Genomic DNA, 16,987 nt, shown 5'->3' on the forward strand with positions numbered 1-16,987 from the left:
ATGTATCTGGCAGCTCCGATCTTCTCCAGTAAGTCGTCGATCCTTGGCATGGGGTAGGCATCAAACTCAGAGATGGCATTAAGCTTCCTGAAGTCAATGCATATCCTGAGTGAACCATCTTTTTTAAAGACAATGACTACCGGACTGCACCATTCTGAGTTAGAAGGTTCAATCACTCCGAGCTTCAACATCTCCTCTATCTCCAGTCGCAGCTTTTCCACCAGCTGTTGGGGGACACGGTAGGGACGTTGGCGGATTGGCCGTCCATCTTTTAGGCGAACTACATGCTCAATGAGGGTGGTTTTCCCTGGCCTGGCGGCAAAGAGGGATGGAGACTCCTGGAAGACCTGGAGGAGCTGTGCAGCTTGCTCTAGAGTTAGATGTACTAAGACAGGGGTAGCAGTTGTAGTTAGAGCTCTCAGTCCTGTCTCCACTTCCTCTTCCACGTCCACCTCCCTCACCAGCAGAGCTGTTCCTGGCGCCTGGATTGGACGTTCCTTCCATTGTTTTAGGAGGTTCACGTGATAAGTCTGTTTCTGTTTCTTCTTGTCCGGGTGATGGACCTCATATGTGACAGGACCCATCTTGCGGGTGATGAGGTATGGCCCTTGCCATTTCGCCAAGAGCTTGCTGTTGGACGAAGGGAGGAGCAACAGGACTTTTTGGCCAGCCTGTAGCTCACGGTGCCTGGCCTGTTGGTCATACCAGGCCTTCTGACCTTTCTGGGCCTCACGCAGGTTGACCTCTGCCTCCTCCTGGTATCCGGCCAGCCGATCCCTCATCTCCAGCACAAACTGCACCACCCCTCTGTCACTCGAATGGGTGGAAGGACCCTCCCAGCCCTTTCGGAGCAGATCCAACGGTCCCTGTACCTCCCAGCCATACAACAGTTCAAATGGTGAGAAACCTGTTGAGGCCTGGGGAACTTCTCGGTAGGCGAAGAGCAGAAATGGGAGCCAGCGATCCCAGTCCTTGCCAGTGTCCTCCACAAACTTCCGCAACATCCTCTTCAGCGTCTGGTTGAACCTTTCGACCAAACCATCAGTTTGCGGGTGGTAAGGGGTGGTCCTGATCGCTGAGATGCCCAATTGTTTGTGGAAGAGATGCATCAGCCTAGAGGTGAAGTTGGTCCCCTGGTCCGTCAAGATCTCATCTGGTATCCCCACTCTGGAGAACAGCTGTACCAAAGCCCGCAGAACCACGGGAGCGGTGATGGTGCGCAGGGGAAAGGCCTCTGGGAAACGGGTGGCGTAGTCACTCACAACCAGGATGTACTGGTGTCCACCGCTGCTTTTCACCAGAGGGCCCACGATGTCCATAGCAATCCTGCGGAATGGAGTAGAGATGACAGGGAGTGGCTGGAGGAAAGCTCGGTCAGATTTGCGGGCAGGGCATGTTTTCTGACATGTGGGGCATGTGGCGCAATATTGATCAATGTCAGTGTACATGCAGGGCCAATAAAAGCGCGCACTAACCCGTAAAAATGTTTTATGGCGGCCAAGATGGCCGGCCCATGGGAGGGTGTGTGCTAGGTGCATGACCAGTCCTCTACAGCTAGCAGGCACCACAAGACGTCTGTGGTCATCTGTAACTTTGTATAACACGTTATTATCAACAATGAACATTTCCTTTCCCACACAATTTGTTTTGGTCTCTTCTACCACTTGCATAAACAACGGTTTCAAAGTTACATCTTCCCTCTGTATCACAGAAATATTTTCAGGCACTTCCCACATTTTGTCTGTTGGTTCAGGTTCGGTAGATTTTAGCTGCTTCTCAAAGCGGCGTTGGCGCCGAGATTTTTTTGGCCCCTTAGTGCCACCCTCACACAGACTACTGTCAAAATCTGGGAGTGGTTGGACTCCAGCCTTTGCCTGGGCTCAAGTTATCACAGGACACACAACATCTCCCCTCTTCCCCGAGACAGTTTTGACTGGCAATTCTGTCTCCTGCAGTAAATCCACCAGTATCGGTAAATCTCTCCCTAATATGAGATCTACCGGCAAATTGTCTACCACCCCAACAGTTAATAGGTAAGGCTGGTTCTCAAGGGTAACAGTTATCTCTGTTTTGGGGTACAGATGCTTATCCCCATGCACACACAACACATCTGCTTGGCGGCTATAGTCCACACTGCCTACTGGTACTATACTGCGTTTCACAAATGACATAAAGCTACCAGTGTCCAACAGAGCAGTAACCTGGCGGCCATTAACAGTCACAGTCCTATAGTGCTGAGCTTGCACTTCCTTATCCCCGGTAGTCTCCACCTCAGGCCGGGGTGCATAGCAAGCGCCTGTGGCCTTAGCCTTGCGTATGGGACACTCAGAAGCTTTGTGGCCTGACTGCTGGCAATAGTAACACACAAAGTCAAAGTCCTTACCGGCTGATCGTTGGTTTGGGGCAGAGCTGGGGTTACCTGGAGGTTCCTGGTTATACCTTCGCGGTGCAGGCTTTAGATAGGGTGGCTGGAGCAACTGCCGGGGTTCTGCACTGGTGGAGCGTACAGCTGGTCCTCCTCTTCGAGCGTTGACGAACTGTAGAGCCAGTTTAGCAGCTGCCAGTCCCTCCCCTGGCTCATGCTCCTTCACCCATGTCCTCACCTCGGAGGGAAGTAGCAGGAGTAACTGCTCCAAGATGATCGCCTCTCCAACCTCCTCCTTGCTGTGCTGCGCGGGCCGAATCCAACGACGGTAGAGCCCCTTCAGGCGGTGATAGGTCTCGGTGGGGTTCTCTCCCGGTGGTACCGCAGTGGACCGGAACTTCTGCCGGTACGTCTCTGGAGAGATGTCAAACTTCATCAGCAGTGCCGTCTTCAGGTCTGCATAGCAGTGGGCTCTTTCCTCATCCATCGCCGTGTAGGCCTCCAATGCCTTCCCGGACAGCAGTGGCACGAGTCGGCATGCCCACTCACTTTCCGCCCAGTTCCATGTTCTAGCCATGCGCTCAAAACGTAACAGGTAGTTCTCAATGTCCTCACCCATCAAAAATTGGGGAATTTTAGGCTCATTATAGTGCCTCCAATATGGCCTTGACTGCTCCGGCCTACTGACTGAGTCAGAAAACTGCAGAGAGGGTTCCACTGATGGTGCATCCTGGTACCCACGCCGGGGTGCAGGTGTTGGCGGGTCAAGTCTGGGGTTGCTTGCTGTCCCTGGAGTTGCAATAGGGTCATGCAAATTTGGGGCAGGCAGTGAAATATTTTGACGTTGCTGGGGAGCTGGTTGAACCAGTGGAAGAGAGGTCCGCAGGCCTCGAATCTCTGCCAGCAGGCCCTCCTCTCTCCTTTGCTGTCCTGCTAGGAAGTCTCTCATTATTACCAGCAGTTCTCCCCCTGGTCCACCGGTCGGCGCTGGGGCTGCAGCGCCCTTCTCGTCCTCCGGGTCTGTCTCCCAAGCCCGGTCGGTATCACTGGCTGCCAACTCCTCATCCCGCTTCTGACACCATATGTGACGGGGTCCTCTCCCGAACTCCTTTGATTCTCTCATAAACAGGCGTAGTCGAAAGATCTCGTTGGTGGGTGTTTATTTCCCGCCTCCCAAAAGTGCAGAGGTGATATAGTTTTACAAAAAATGTGAAAAAGTGAAAGTAAGGTAAACCAAAATACCCTATACTTACTATATCTAACAAAAGTGGAAAAAGAGAAAACAAATAAACAAAACAAAATATACTTAATACTTAACACTACACAAAGTCTAAATACACAATATACACTACTACTTCTACTACAAGCAATACCAACACGTTGTACTAGGGATCCTGGTTACCTGTAACTCAGTCCATTCAAGACTGACGTCCCTGGGCCAAAGCAGCTCTCTTGTATCCAATAGCCCCTCCCACTAGGCTTTAAACAGGATGTACATATTATTATTCTTTTTAACACATTAAACCAATTCCTACACACAAAATATATATCCTCCACTATATCACATAACTTCCAACTGTTTTAAATTACAGATAACCAAGTAAACAGTACAATACAATCATATCGCTCACGTGGCGATTACCTTGCGTCAACCCCTCCCATTTAACCTGGCGGATATGTGTGCTTCTGCTTGGCCAACACGTCAACCTAGGAGTGCAGAGCGAAGCGAATGCATCATGACTGTGAGTAAATAAATGTGATGTGATGAATGAATGTCTTGCTGTATGAACGTCATTCTGCTATAACAACGGAAACGGAATGAAATGATTGTGCGCATTCGGACATCCTACGAAAGCTGACAAGAGGGAATGTTTGGTGTGTGTGTGTGTGTGTGTGTGTGTTGCTCCGCGGCATATGGCGTGTGTGCGTTCCCATGTGCGCTGTCCACATGAAACGCACCACATTACATTATACGGTTATGGTATATGGAAAGACAGACAATGAGTGTGTGTGTATGTACAGTATGCGCACTGCCCGCAAAGTCAGTGACGGAGCCGCACCGTCACACTTACTTCATTCATCTTAAACATTCTTGATTTGGGGGATTGGTAGTTCCCATGAAATCTGAAGTTGTTCAAACGACAACAGCGATCAACCTTGAATTAAATCACACAGCCGAGTGAAACCTTGTTGGATGCGTCACAGTCACGAAAGGGGCTACTTAATTAATTAATCCAACCCACTTTATTTATAGAGCACATTTAAAAACAACAAAATGTACAAAAGTGGTGTACAAGTCCCACAACATAAGATAAAAAAAAAATAAAAAAAATATTAAAGTTTTAAATTTTTTTTTTTTTAAATGTTGAAGCTTCGAATTAAAATCGAAGCTCGGCCCCAAAGCTTCGATTGCCAAACAAAGCTTTGAAGGTCAGCCCTAGTCCCTAGATACCGAGAACATGCAAGAAGTGTAGAAGTGGCGCAATCTCACATTTACTTAGGATAGGGCTTAACAGGTTAACAACCCGACCTAGACCGGGCCGGGTAACATATGTACAATATACATTCTGTGATTTAAACGCATGGATACATGTGTCTATGAATAGATATGTAGTGGAAAGTGTACTTTTACTGTTGAAATGAAACGGGAGGGAAACGCTTCTTGTCTTTTGCTATCTGCCATCCTCTAAGAATACACTTTTCACTTGCGGATGCATTGGTTAGCGGCTGCTAGTTTAATTACAAGGAATGGATGCTATTTAAGCAAACACATACTGTAACAAATACCTGCTGGAAAAAACATCACTCAAGGTACAAGATGCCTTGATTAGTAACCGTTCATAGGCATCCCCTTGAAACTCGAAGTCGTCGCAAACCGTATTCGAATTGCTTTTCTTCAACATCTCAAACAAACCTTTAAACAGACAATTACCCGACAGAACAGTTTTTTCCCCCGGGCTAAGATGGAGGGAACCGTAATAAAAAAAAACATCAGGGGCGGCTACGTGGCGTAGTGGGCAAGGCGCTCGCCACGAAATCTGGAGACGCTGGGCTCGCCTGTTCGAGCCCCGCTCTCCACATTTGCTTTCAGTTTAGCTGGTCGTCCGTACTAATACACATTGGTCGTATTAGGGGGTGGGAAACTGATGGGTGGGGATCGGGCGTTGTGGACAGCGACTCCTACAGGTCGGTTGGTGCGCCTGCGAAGTAGAATCAGGAAGTGTCTGGGGCAGCGTGAGCCTCCCACGCGTTACTCCTCGCCACTGAGAGATCGAGCTGCGCAGGTGAAAAGATGCGACTGCTGTTACCTCAAGTACCGGAGGGGACTTGTGCTATGTATGACTTAGTCCACATTGCAGCCGGCTTGTGGGAGGCAAGAAACAGCGTTCGTGACAGGGGAGGGTTGAATTGGATGATACGAAATTGGGATGGGAGAAAAATATATAGAAAATGGGAGAAAAAGTGGATAAAAAAAAAACCCAAAAAAAAACATCAGAAATCAAACATGCCGCCTGGCTTTGTATAGCCCTACACCACCAGGGACATTCATTAACACCACTCACACCTAAAGGCAGTCTCTACACCCTCAGCAACCCCCTTCCCCACACCTGATTGTGTGTGTGCCTCACTCTTCTTCCTCAACCCCCCAACTCCTTCACCTCCTCTTCCACCTTCTCTTCCTCCCCCTCCCCATCATCCTCCTCTTCCACCCCCCCCCTCCGCCTGAACCTGCTCCTCTTTCTCTTCTTTCCCCTCCCCTCTGGCAGCCTCTAAATATCACATAAATAATGCATGGAGCTGCTTTCACATCTGAACCATCAGCTCCGTTTCCTGCTCAAATGAACCTGCTGCCGCAGACGAGGTAAACAAACTCTGCATAGGCCTGTGTCTGAAGGGGGGGGGGGGGGGGTTCACCTTCAGAATATATTTGAAGGAAACGACAACAGGGTGAGCCGTTAGCTCGCAGGGCTAAGAGAGTAACACAAATTAGTTGAGAGGCAAACAGGGTTTTTGAAGGAAACGACAACAGGGTGAACCGTTAGCTTGCGGGGCTAAGAGAGTAACACAAATTAGTAGAGGCCAACAGGGGTTTCTCCGGGTAGATCCGTGACGGCGATTTCCTCCCAGCCGGTATGAAACTACTACACGAGAGATTGTAATGTAAACAAAACCCAAAACTTCAGCATCAAAATGTAATGCATTTTTTATAAATCTATATATACCGTACTTTTCGGACTATAAGCCGCGGCTTTTTCCCCCATTTTTCGACCCTGCGGCTTATATAACGGTGCGGCTTATATGTGACTCGACGTGACCAAACCCGAAAATGTAAAAATCTAAATATTGCTTTTTTTGACTGCATTGAAATGTTATTTATCTGTTCCCTTATTTGCTAAACTTAATACAACTTGTAAATGAGTTAATTCTTGTTATTTGTCCGACAGTATTGTGTCCCAATGCTAATTACATATGGTAATTAAACATTAAAACACCTGCGGCTTATAGTCCAGTGCGGCTTATATATGTACACATCATTCAATTTAGCTGCTGCGGCTTATAGTCAGGTGCGGCTTATAGTGCGAAAAGTACGGTAAATGTAATATAAGATATTCCTTTATTGATCCCCTTGGGGAAATTCAGGTCTCATAGCACGGGGGAGGTGAGGTACAGGTATGGGCAGGGTAATAGAAGACAATAAATGTAATCTGACAAAAATGTAATGTAAACAATAAAATAATAAACAGATTAAAAAACAAACAAACAAGCAAAACAGTAATGTTAGAAAATGAGTAGTGTAAACATATGTATTCCTACCCCATTCACACTAGTAGCTTATGGAACTCATATAAAAAACAATTCATACAACCCAAATTCCCACATGAAAAGAAAATCTTGTATACGTGACCCGTGCCGGTCTAGGCCACCATATCTCGCAGGAGAACATTCTTCAGAAATGCCAAAAACTTTGCGGATTCAGGAATAGGTCAACATTTAAATAGGCATTTTTGAGTGCTTTGAAATGTTCTCTATCTGTTTCCTTATTTGGAAAACGTAATATGACTTGTAAATGTGTTAATTATTGTTAGATTGTCCGACAGTATTTATTCCGATGCAGTAGAAAGAACTACATTTGTGTCTGAGGGGTGTGGTTAAATACTCAGGTCTCAAGTGTGGAGATGGAGAGACACGCAGAAATTACAGCTCATTTCCATTCCAAGACAACGAACACAGTTTGCTACTTTGTTGGCGGTGTGAAACATTAAAGGGGAACTATTTTACTGTTTCTTTCACTAATATTTTTATTTTTTTTATTCATTGTTTTGTATTTCTAATCAAGTCCTCAAAAACAGCATTGTTCTACCTCAAGATCTCGAGCCGTTTTGAGACTGGGCTCCAACCACTGTGTGCAGCTCATCATGTACCTCGCCATTATCATGCAGCGGTGTCTCTCTGACATCACAAATCATCACATTTTCAGATGACTCAGTTCAGTGAGGGTGAATATTGTGAGAGGAGAATTGGAAGAATGCGCCAATATGAGAATTAGAGACATAGATCATATTAATATAAGTTCACATAGCTAGGAAACAATGCTAAACACTCAAAAAGGCCATTTATAAGATAGTTCCCCTTTAATATCTGTGGAACCGTTTGTGTTCAATTGTATCTGAATCAGGCATAAAAGCCTGACTGGCAGTGTGCATATATTAAGTCCAGTGTGCGCTCCTCAAGTTAGACTGAATGGTGCATAACGGAGTCCGTCTCTCTCTCTCTCTCTCTCTCTCTCTCTCTCTCTCTCTCTCTCTCTCTCTCTCTCTCTCTCTATCAAGTAGCCAAACTAATTGGATAGTTGATTTAACTTAATTAGCTGAAATATTCTAAAATCATACAAATCTGCTATAAGCATAAATGTGTGTGTGTGTGTGTGTGTGTGTGTGTGTGTGTGTGTGTGTGTGTGTGTGTGTGTGTGTGTGTGTGTGTGTGTGTGTGTGTGTGTGTGTGTGTGTGTGTGTGTGTGTGTGTGTGTGTGTGTGTGTGTGTGTGTGTGTACAGAGCGCACATCCCATCTCTGGTCTTTGGAACGTTTTGATAGTATTTACTGAGGATGGACAGATAATGTTGTAAGTTAAGTCTGCTATAAGCATAAATGTGTGTGTGTTTGTGTGTGTGTATTATTCGTGCACTGCATAATACCTCCGGGAATCCTACCAGTAAGGTTACGTGTGGAAAAGTGACCATATCTCAGTGTAGTAAGCTCTGATCGACTCACGCTTGGTTTTAAATTGTTCGGGACACTCATGTGCATAGAATCATGATCATGTCTCTCCCACAACGACAGCCCGAGCTGTGAGTGAATTACGCAAAGGGGAGCAAAGCCATTCTCCCTTTCTGTGTCACATATGTAAAGGTAAACAGTATACACAAAGGTGCAGATGGATGTCTGTATACCTTATTGGTCATAGTATACATTATACCATATATAATATTATAATAACATCATGCCATGAACACCCCACAGAGGGCTTGCAGCTTTCAGACAGTGACCTTGTGAGACAGTGACCCTCAAGCTGCTTCTCCTTTCTATGCCTCCTGTTCCACTCTTATCTTCCTCCACATCTTGGCTAGACATTTCTACCCTTCTCCTCCTTGGACTGGTGTGAGCTACTTTATCAATGTCTGTGCGCGCGTGCGTGTCTGTGTGTGTGCGTGTGCACACGCGTATATACATTGCCTCACTGATTCAGTTTACAGCCTCCATGTATATTAGGGGTTCAGATGATGTCGCAAAGGTTCATTATTAGTGGTAATAACACACAAAACCTTAAGATACAGTATTAAAGGGATATTTCAATTTAGCAGAACTTAAAAAATCAGTAGTCTTACCTCTATCTAAAGTAATCTACAAGTAAGTGACCACTGCTGTCCCTGTCGTCCGTGGTCAACACCATCAATACAGCAATATTATTCTGCGTAATATATCTTTGTTTTGTTTTCTTTAGCTAATATTGCCATTTTAAAATGATGAGTTTAGGAACTATTTCTGGTATTACTTTCTGTTCTAAGGGTGGGTTGCACCAACTAGGTTTCATTTCATCAAAAATTTGTTGGAAGGGCGGTCAGGTGGCGTAGCGGAGATTGCGCTCGTCACCAATGCAGGAGATGCTGGGTTCGAGCCCAGCTCTCGGCGTTGCCACCAGCTTGGCTGGCCGTTCACACTAATACAATTGGCAGTATTAGGGGGTGGGAAAGCTGGCGGGTGGGAATCTGGCGTTGTGGACAGCGACGCCTACAGGTCAGGTCTCGGCGCTTGCTAAGCGGGGCAGGACTTGGTGGAGATATCGTGCCCTCCCACGCGTTACACTTCACCAATGAGAGGCCTCGCTGCCAGGTGAAAAGACGTCACTGGGAGGAAGCGTGCGATCGACTCGGGACGCCCTTGTACCGACTCGTAGGAGAACATGCATGCACAACGACTAATTGGGACGGGGAGAAAATCTGAGAAAAAAAAAAAAAAAAAAAAAAAAAAATTGTTGTAATCAGAGATTAAATAATCAAATCCAGATTTATAATTAACTGCAGCTATGTTGCACAATTCAAATGTAATAATTTAATTAATAACTAATTGTTTCGTAAATCTATACGGATTTAAACCAATATTAAACCCATTTTAACAATAGTTTAAATCAAGGTGATTTAATTTGGAGTATTTGCAATGTTGAGTGTTTAGGCCAAACAAACAAAAAGCAATCAAAAGAAGAAAAAAAGGCGAACTGTGCTATTTAAATTTAAATTCATTACCAATTGTTACACGGTATCATACTGAGGACATCCTTTTGAGAGACATTTTACTCACTATTCCCCTTTTTAGCATCGATTTCAACAACAGTTTCATAACAAAATTCAAAATGTAAGTTTGCCCAGCTCCTACTCCAGACCATTCCTAGAGAGATCCCTCCAGACCAGAGAGAGCGAGAGCGAGACTTTCTCACCGATTTTGTACCCAGGACCTGCAGGTCTGGTTCTCTGGACTCCAGCAGCTTGGCCACCATGTGGAGGAAACTCTCCACGAAGGGCTTGATGCTCTGGGAGTGACAGGCCATGAGGAGCTGGTCCAAGGCCTCCATGGCTATAACCACGTTCCTGATGGAGGGCAGAGAGGGTCACAACAAAATATATATATAAGTAGATGACGCAAGGCGGAGTCTCCAGCGTAGTTCACCAGCGGCCATCTTGTCACAGTCAACTATTCTGGTACGTTCTAAAAGAAATACTCTTAACTTGCTGAAATGTTGACGGATTTACAAACGGTTTGGTTTATTACAAACATTATTAACTTTACCTATCTGCTTAACACATTGACCACCAGCAGCAGGGGCCGCTGATCCCCCTTCATCGCCAGGTCTTTATTCAATGGATATAGTTTTAGACTGCGACATTTGCCAGTGCTTAAAATACATCTTATATTATATCTATGGGTCTAATAACGCTGTTGAGTCTCAGTGAGTTGCTTCTAGTCAACATGCCAGAGACTGATCGTTTTTTCATCCGTACATTTCCGTTTTATACCGTTTTGAATAGAGTATGGTTTGGGCGCTTTTCAGTAATTCCAGGAAAAAAATACGAGAAAAAGGCATTTTACTGTAATCCAGTCATCACGTTGTAATTTTTCGGCTGATTATCTAATCATCCTGAAATCAACGCTAGATGATCATTATTATATCTCGTTGTGCATACATGAAATGACCGTCGTAGCGGGGCGCTGAGTATTTAAACCCCACCCGCCCGGCTCAGATCGGCTCCTAAAACACACCAGCCCATTTTCAATGAGATGCAATAGCTCTGCCTGGGCGGTGTTGACCGTCTGCCAGCTCAGACAGGGTCTGAAGGCTATATCAGAGGCTGCAGCTATGAATTATGAATAGATATAGCGAATAAACTAAATAACGATCCCAAAAACGAGTTAACTCGTTTCTGGCGCTGAACGCATGGCGGGCAATAACGAGTTAACTCGTTTCCGGCGCAGATTGTGTTAATGTTATTTTCATATGAAAGTCCATTATAAGTATGCAGTATGCAGTATGATAACTACATCTGACGTTTATAACAAACCAAAATTTTGCAAGCTATGGTTATTTCAATAGTACATGCACCATAGACATTCATGTTATGAGTGGGCGTGCTGCCTGTGGCAAGATGGCCGCCATGTGGCAATGTCTGTCTCCATTGGTCAGCAGCATGGGTAAGTCATCTAGCCTTTATATGTATATGGTGCTCATAACCAAAGCCTTTCTGGAGAGAAGTTGGTTCACTCCACTGCCATCTTGTTAGTTACTTAGTTACTATTTCGGCGTTAACGTATTCTTTACAAAGGTAAGTGTACATAGAAATCAATAGTAATATATATTTTTTAAATATATTTTAAAGTGTATCAAAATAGAAAACAATATTAAAATGACCGAAAAGGTGTAGGGAGAAGCCTAAGCTTATATACCTACCCTTCTTACAATATATCCTTGCAAAACATGAAAATAACAGAGAAAATATAGAAGAAATAAGAAAGAAAGAAATTATATATACATATATATATATTATATATATATATATATATATATATATTAAAAAGTTCCAAACACCATAGAATACCCTTACCATAGAATACCCTTACAGATAATATATACCTGAGATTTGTATTTGTTTACCACCTTATTTTTAAACATGTCTTTATATTTGCAAAGTGAATTACAATTTGTTTATTAATTATCACAACTACGGGGATGGACAAGACTAACAAGACCTGACCCCTAACTCTTTAGAATGGGGAGTCATCTGTAACCAATAATATGTCATACATATTATGATCAATGTTCTTTCATATTTAAAGTCACTGGTACTTTAAGTTAATCACAAAGAAAAATTCCTTGAAGCAGTATTTTTAAAAACTATTTAAAATGAAATACCACTACAACAATTGTATTAAAAGATAAAGACCTAAAAGAAAAAATATGTCATATCACATTCTAATTTGTACTGGAAAACTAAGAAGACATATTGGGATATGATATTTTGCCCATATCGCATATTTTTCAAAACAGAAATGTATGTTTAATTGCTGATGATAGAACATTCATTCTTATTTACTTGTCAACTGGTTAGACAGGACAAATGTCTGTTTAGAGAAAATCCACTTCCTGAATTAATTGAATTGAAATGTAATCAAGTACCAACCCTGATTTATAGAACATTCAAACGGCATCAATTCACATTAAAATAATTATTCAGCCACTGAGGTTAAATTTACCTTCATATTGACTATCCTTATCCTTTTATCGATTCATTTTAAGAATCAAGATCAGATCATTCAAATAAAAATGTGTTTTTTATAATCTTGCGTGTGTGTACATTTTAAACACACGAGGTTAAAAGTATGCCTAGAGATCGACTGTGGGCGGCCGTTAAGGCAAACAGCCTTCAGATTGAGTGACAGAACAAATCTCACACAGCGACGACTGAATGGATTTGACACGTCTTTAGACGGCAGATCTGTGCCAAGTCAGTCTGGTACTGACAGTATGAAGTGATACAGATGGAAATAGTTGCATCAAAATGCCTCTCACTCCGTCTGTGTGTTTTCCTCACGGTTCGGTTTTCAGCTTGGGGGGGGGGGGTTGCACCCAATTAAAATACAATTTCTGCCATTACCATGGCTATATTGATTCAGAGCTGCCACTCCTCTGTTACTGACACCCAGGGGGGGGGGAATGCTATTTTTGGTTCTCAATCCATTTTAATTACGTTCCTGAAGGCACACTTTCTCGGCACATTCAAATCTTGGCAGGCAGACCTCAACGGTTGAGGAGAACTAACACGGAGAGTACATTTTAATAGCTTAGTACCCCTTCCTCTCAAGCTGTCTCACAAGAGAGGTTAAGGTAAAAAAATAAATAAAAGAGAGATTTGATTCATGACTTCAGGTCTTACACTCGCTATTAACACATTGGACGCCAAAAACGAGTATACTAGTTATTGCCCGCCATGCATTGTGCGCCAGAAACGAGTTAACTCGTTTTTGGGATCAATATTTCATTTTTTCGCCATGGCATTCATAATTCATCCAGCCTCCCTCCGGGACTGCAGCTGGACCCTGTCTGATATTGCAACGCCTCAATACCGCCGCCTGGTGGATGTCGGGCGAGTTACACTCCAAGCCAAACCGGAAGTGGCGCTCGGTGCATCGAGGAAATTCCTCTGGCAGTAATATTTTGTAGCGTGGATCTAGATACAAACTCGAGTGCATTGGATCGCTTTCTAAACGCAATAATCAATATGATTTCAGCGTTTATTGCGTCATACAAACGGCAAATGGATCTAGCAGATCGACGTCAAATAATTGGAATATTTTTCCTCCAGTCTCATCGGCGAACGGTAAAAGGAATATAACTTTATTTTCAGCCCGATTGTTTATTCATTTCACGGCAATCCATCTGATCAACATATCAACCCATAGTAAGAAAAGACGCTACTGACGATCAAGGAATTATAAACGACCCCCCCCCATTTCCATCACGCATGATAAAGCATAATGTATACCGATCATATACATTTGAATTTTTTAATACAGCGTGTATAGGAAAGAAACGCCAATCGATAATCTATCATATGCGTCAGGGCCTATAACTCGTGTTTTAGGAATTACTGCAGAAAACCTTAAAAACATACTTGTATTCTCGACGGTACTAACACGGCAATGTATGAATGAAAAAAATATAACGTTCCCACAACCGGAACGATAGATACCCGATGTTGAGTGGGCCATAGTAATGTCGATATAGCTATAATATTTAAAAAGTTATAGCCCTGCAAAGAAGGTAAACATCTCCATAGGGTTACAGCACTGGCAGACTGGGCATAAGGATGGGCACAATGCCTGGCAGACAGTGTTAAAAGGAACACGCCAACATTTTGGAAAATTTGCTTACAGTCTTCTCCAGAGAGAGACAAGAAGATAGATACCAGTTTCCTCTCTGTGCGTTTAGTAGAAAGCTATATTGCTGCACGTTAGCCTAGCTTAACACAATGAATGGAAGTGGACAGTGCCGGTTAGCCTTCGGGAGAGGTGTTTGTAACTAATAATAATGGTACACTAGTAGGGCAGCGGGAGATACTAGTAGGGTCCCTCCGGTTGTAGGCCAGCAAGGGTAGAGGATTTGTCGGTAACGAAAGTCTGGGTCAACGAAGAATAGGGAGACTCCAGGTACAGGAGACAGTGCAATAATCTCTTGATCCGCAGACGAATAACAGCTATTCTCCGGCATGCAGCTCCGCATGGAAGAAAGCTAGCCAGCCGCAGGCGTCTCAGAGGCGGGCTCGACGTTGCTCCTCACAGGGTAAATCCCACACAGTTGTGGGTGTAGACGATTCTCCGCTCCATCAGCTACAGGACCAAAGCAAATATAATCCAGCCGAAAAGGGCTATGCAGTAGTCGGGTAGGTTATCCAGTGTACATGTCCACACGGTCCTCGTCTAGGGCTCCTCGGGTGAAGGCGCCAGGGTAAGCTGCCCAGCCTGGATAAGCACACTAGCTGGTACGAGGAAACGTTGGTGATGCTGGTCACTGTAGAACGGTAGCCGCACGATACACTATACATAAATAGACTATTACTGAATTAATAGAATAGGTCGAACTCGACGGTACAGCGTTAAACTCTGATACTTCAGCTATCAATTCGCACGCGGTCTCAATGCTCTATTTGGGGCCAAAACGGCCCTACTTCACCGCACGTTGTATCGTGGGTGAGGCTTCACTTGGGTAACTCGAACTACTTCTGTATTCACCTGCGCTATATTTATACGTTAGGTGAACAAACTAGTACCAGCCTTATTCCTGTCTCGTATTCTTGCGCAGAGCCGTTCATGTCCAGGCATGTCTTTGGCGGTGACTTTGAACTAGACCTTGGGGGTATGGCAGTGGCGCCTAAGGGACCGCTGTCCAATAGGAGAACGAAATATTATGGTCTGTACTAGGTAAAGGGATATTCCGTGTATATGTACAAAGAATACACAAGGGATATCAGACGATATACAAATATTATGCAATATATATCAAGTAGTAAATATATATATTCGGTTTAATCTGATCCTTCGTAACAGTGTTAGTTGGACAATGCCTAGGCTAACCGGCACTGTTCGCTTCCATTCATTGTGCTAAGCTAGGCTAACGTGCAGCCAGATAGCTTTCTACTGAACGCACAGAGAGGAAACTGGTATCTATCACATATACTATCGATAATGTAGCGTTTATTTGAAAACAACGTTTTTGTGTATTCCAGAATATTCCAGTAAATGCCGTTTATCACGGAATCTTTATATTTTCCTGAAACTTTCAAGAAAACGAGGGCTTTTCAAAATGCTATCAAACGGAAATGAACCCAATAATACCGATTAAAAAACAATCCGTTTCAACAATGTTGACTGCAAACAAGTCATTGATAAGCGACGGGCAGATTAGACACAGCCATAATTTAAGACATAGATTATGCGTTCACAACGCTATCATTGAAGTGGGTGCTGGCATTCAACCATGTTTTACCATGTTAACCAGTGGCACTGATAGTGTTAAGACCATGGGAATTGTGGTGGAAGCGATAATGTCAATGATGCACGTGATCCGACCTCTGCGGTTGATACAGATGTATTAGTGAGACACGAGGAATCAATTACTAATATGTACAACGGGAGCTTAAGCAGAAGGGTCTCCGGTCAGGCGGCCACCTGAGGAAGAGGGCTCTCACCGTCTCAGTAGGAGACACTTAACATGGAGCAAAAGGACGTTTTGCGGGGGAAATTGTGAGACATTAACAGTAAGGGACGGTGTGGAGGAGGGACAAGGGGTTGGAGAGGGAATGGAGGAGACCTCAACAGCATGAAGGGGGATTTTTTATCTATTTATCTACTTTTGATTTGTAAATGTTGCCGATGATGATACAACATTGATTCTCGCTGCTGTTTACAGGACAACGTCACTAAGGGATTTCTGGCAGGTTGTAAAGGGAGGTCATGTCAAAGTCAGTGGTGGTGGTGCCAAAGAGCTTAGAGTATATGAAGAGAGTAATCAGCAGGAAAAATGAATGTGATGTGATGTCCTCACTGAAAACATCGTTCAATCATCCTTGTTTTAGTATATAGTGACTAGTCCATAGCAAAGTACATACTGAACAAAAATATAAACGCAACACTTTTGTTTTTGCAAAAAAAATTCACGAGTTGAAATCAAAGATTTGTTCTACAAATTTGTTTTGTTTGACAAAAGGCCTATTTCTCAAAAATTGTCCACAAACTTAATCTGTGTTAGTGAGCACTTCTCCTTTGCCGAGATAATCCATCCACCTGACAGGTGTGGCATACCAAGGCCATGTTTAGACGGAGAGAGTCTCAACAGAAACCGCAGAAGTCGTCTTGTGGTCTCACTTTTAATTTTGCGTTTAGACTAGTGTTTTGGGAGGGAATTCTTCGTGCAGATGAGGCTGTAAAAGTGTAGTTGACTCGAGACGACAGAGCTTACAAGTATGTTGACAAATTAATTTTCCTTTTTAATTACACTGCTTTAAATACTACACTGAACA

At 43.8% G+C, this 16,987-nt stretch overlaps 1 protein-coding gene across 1 annotated transcript in view; it reads right to left on the reverse strand.

Moving 5' to 3' along the window:
* Positions 1–16,987, reverse strand: part of efr3a (EFR3 homolog A) — a 463,079-nt gene that overhangs the window by 322,394 nt on the left and 123,698 nt on the right. Inside the window, exon 4 of the mRNA XM_084327782.1 lies at positions 10,357–10,507. Within this exon, the coding sequence (XP_084183908.1) occupies positions 10,357–10,507 (151 nt within the window). The remainder of the gene's footprint in view (positions 1–10,356; positions 10,508–16,987) is intronic.

This window comes from Notolepis coatsorum (assembly GCF_963971535.1).
Source record: "Notolepis coatsorum genome assembly, chromosome: 13".
Taxonomy (NCBI): Eukaryota; Metazoa; Chordata; class Actinopteri; order Aulopiformes; family Paralepididae; genus Notolepis; species Notolepis coatsorum.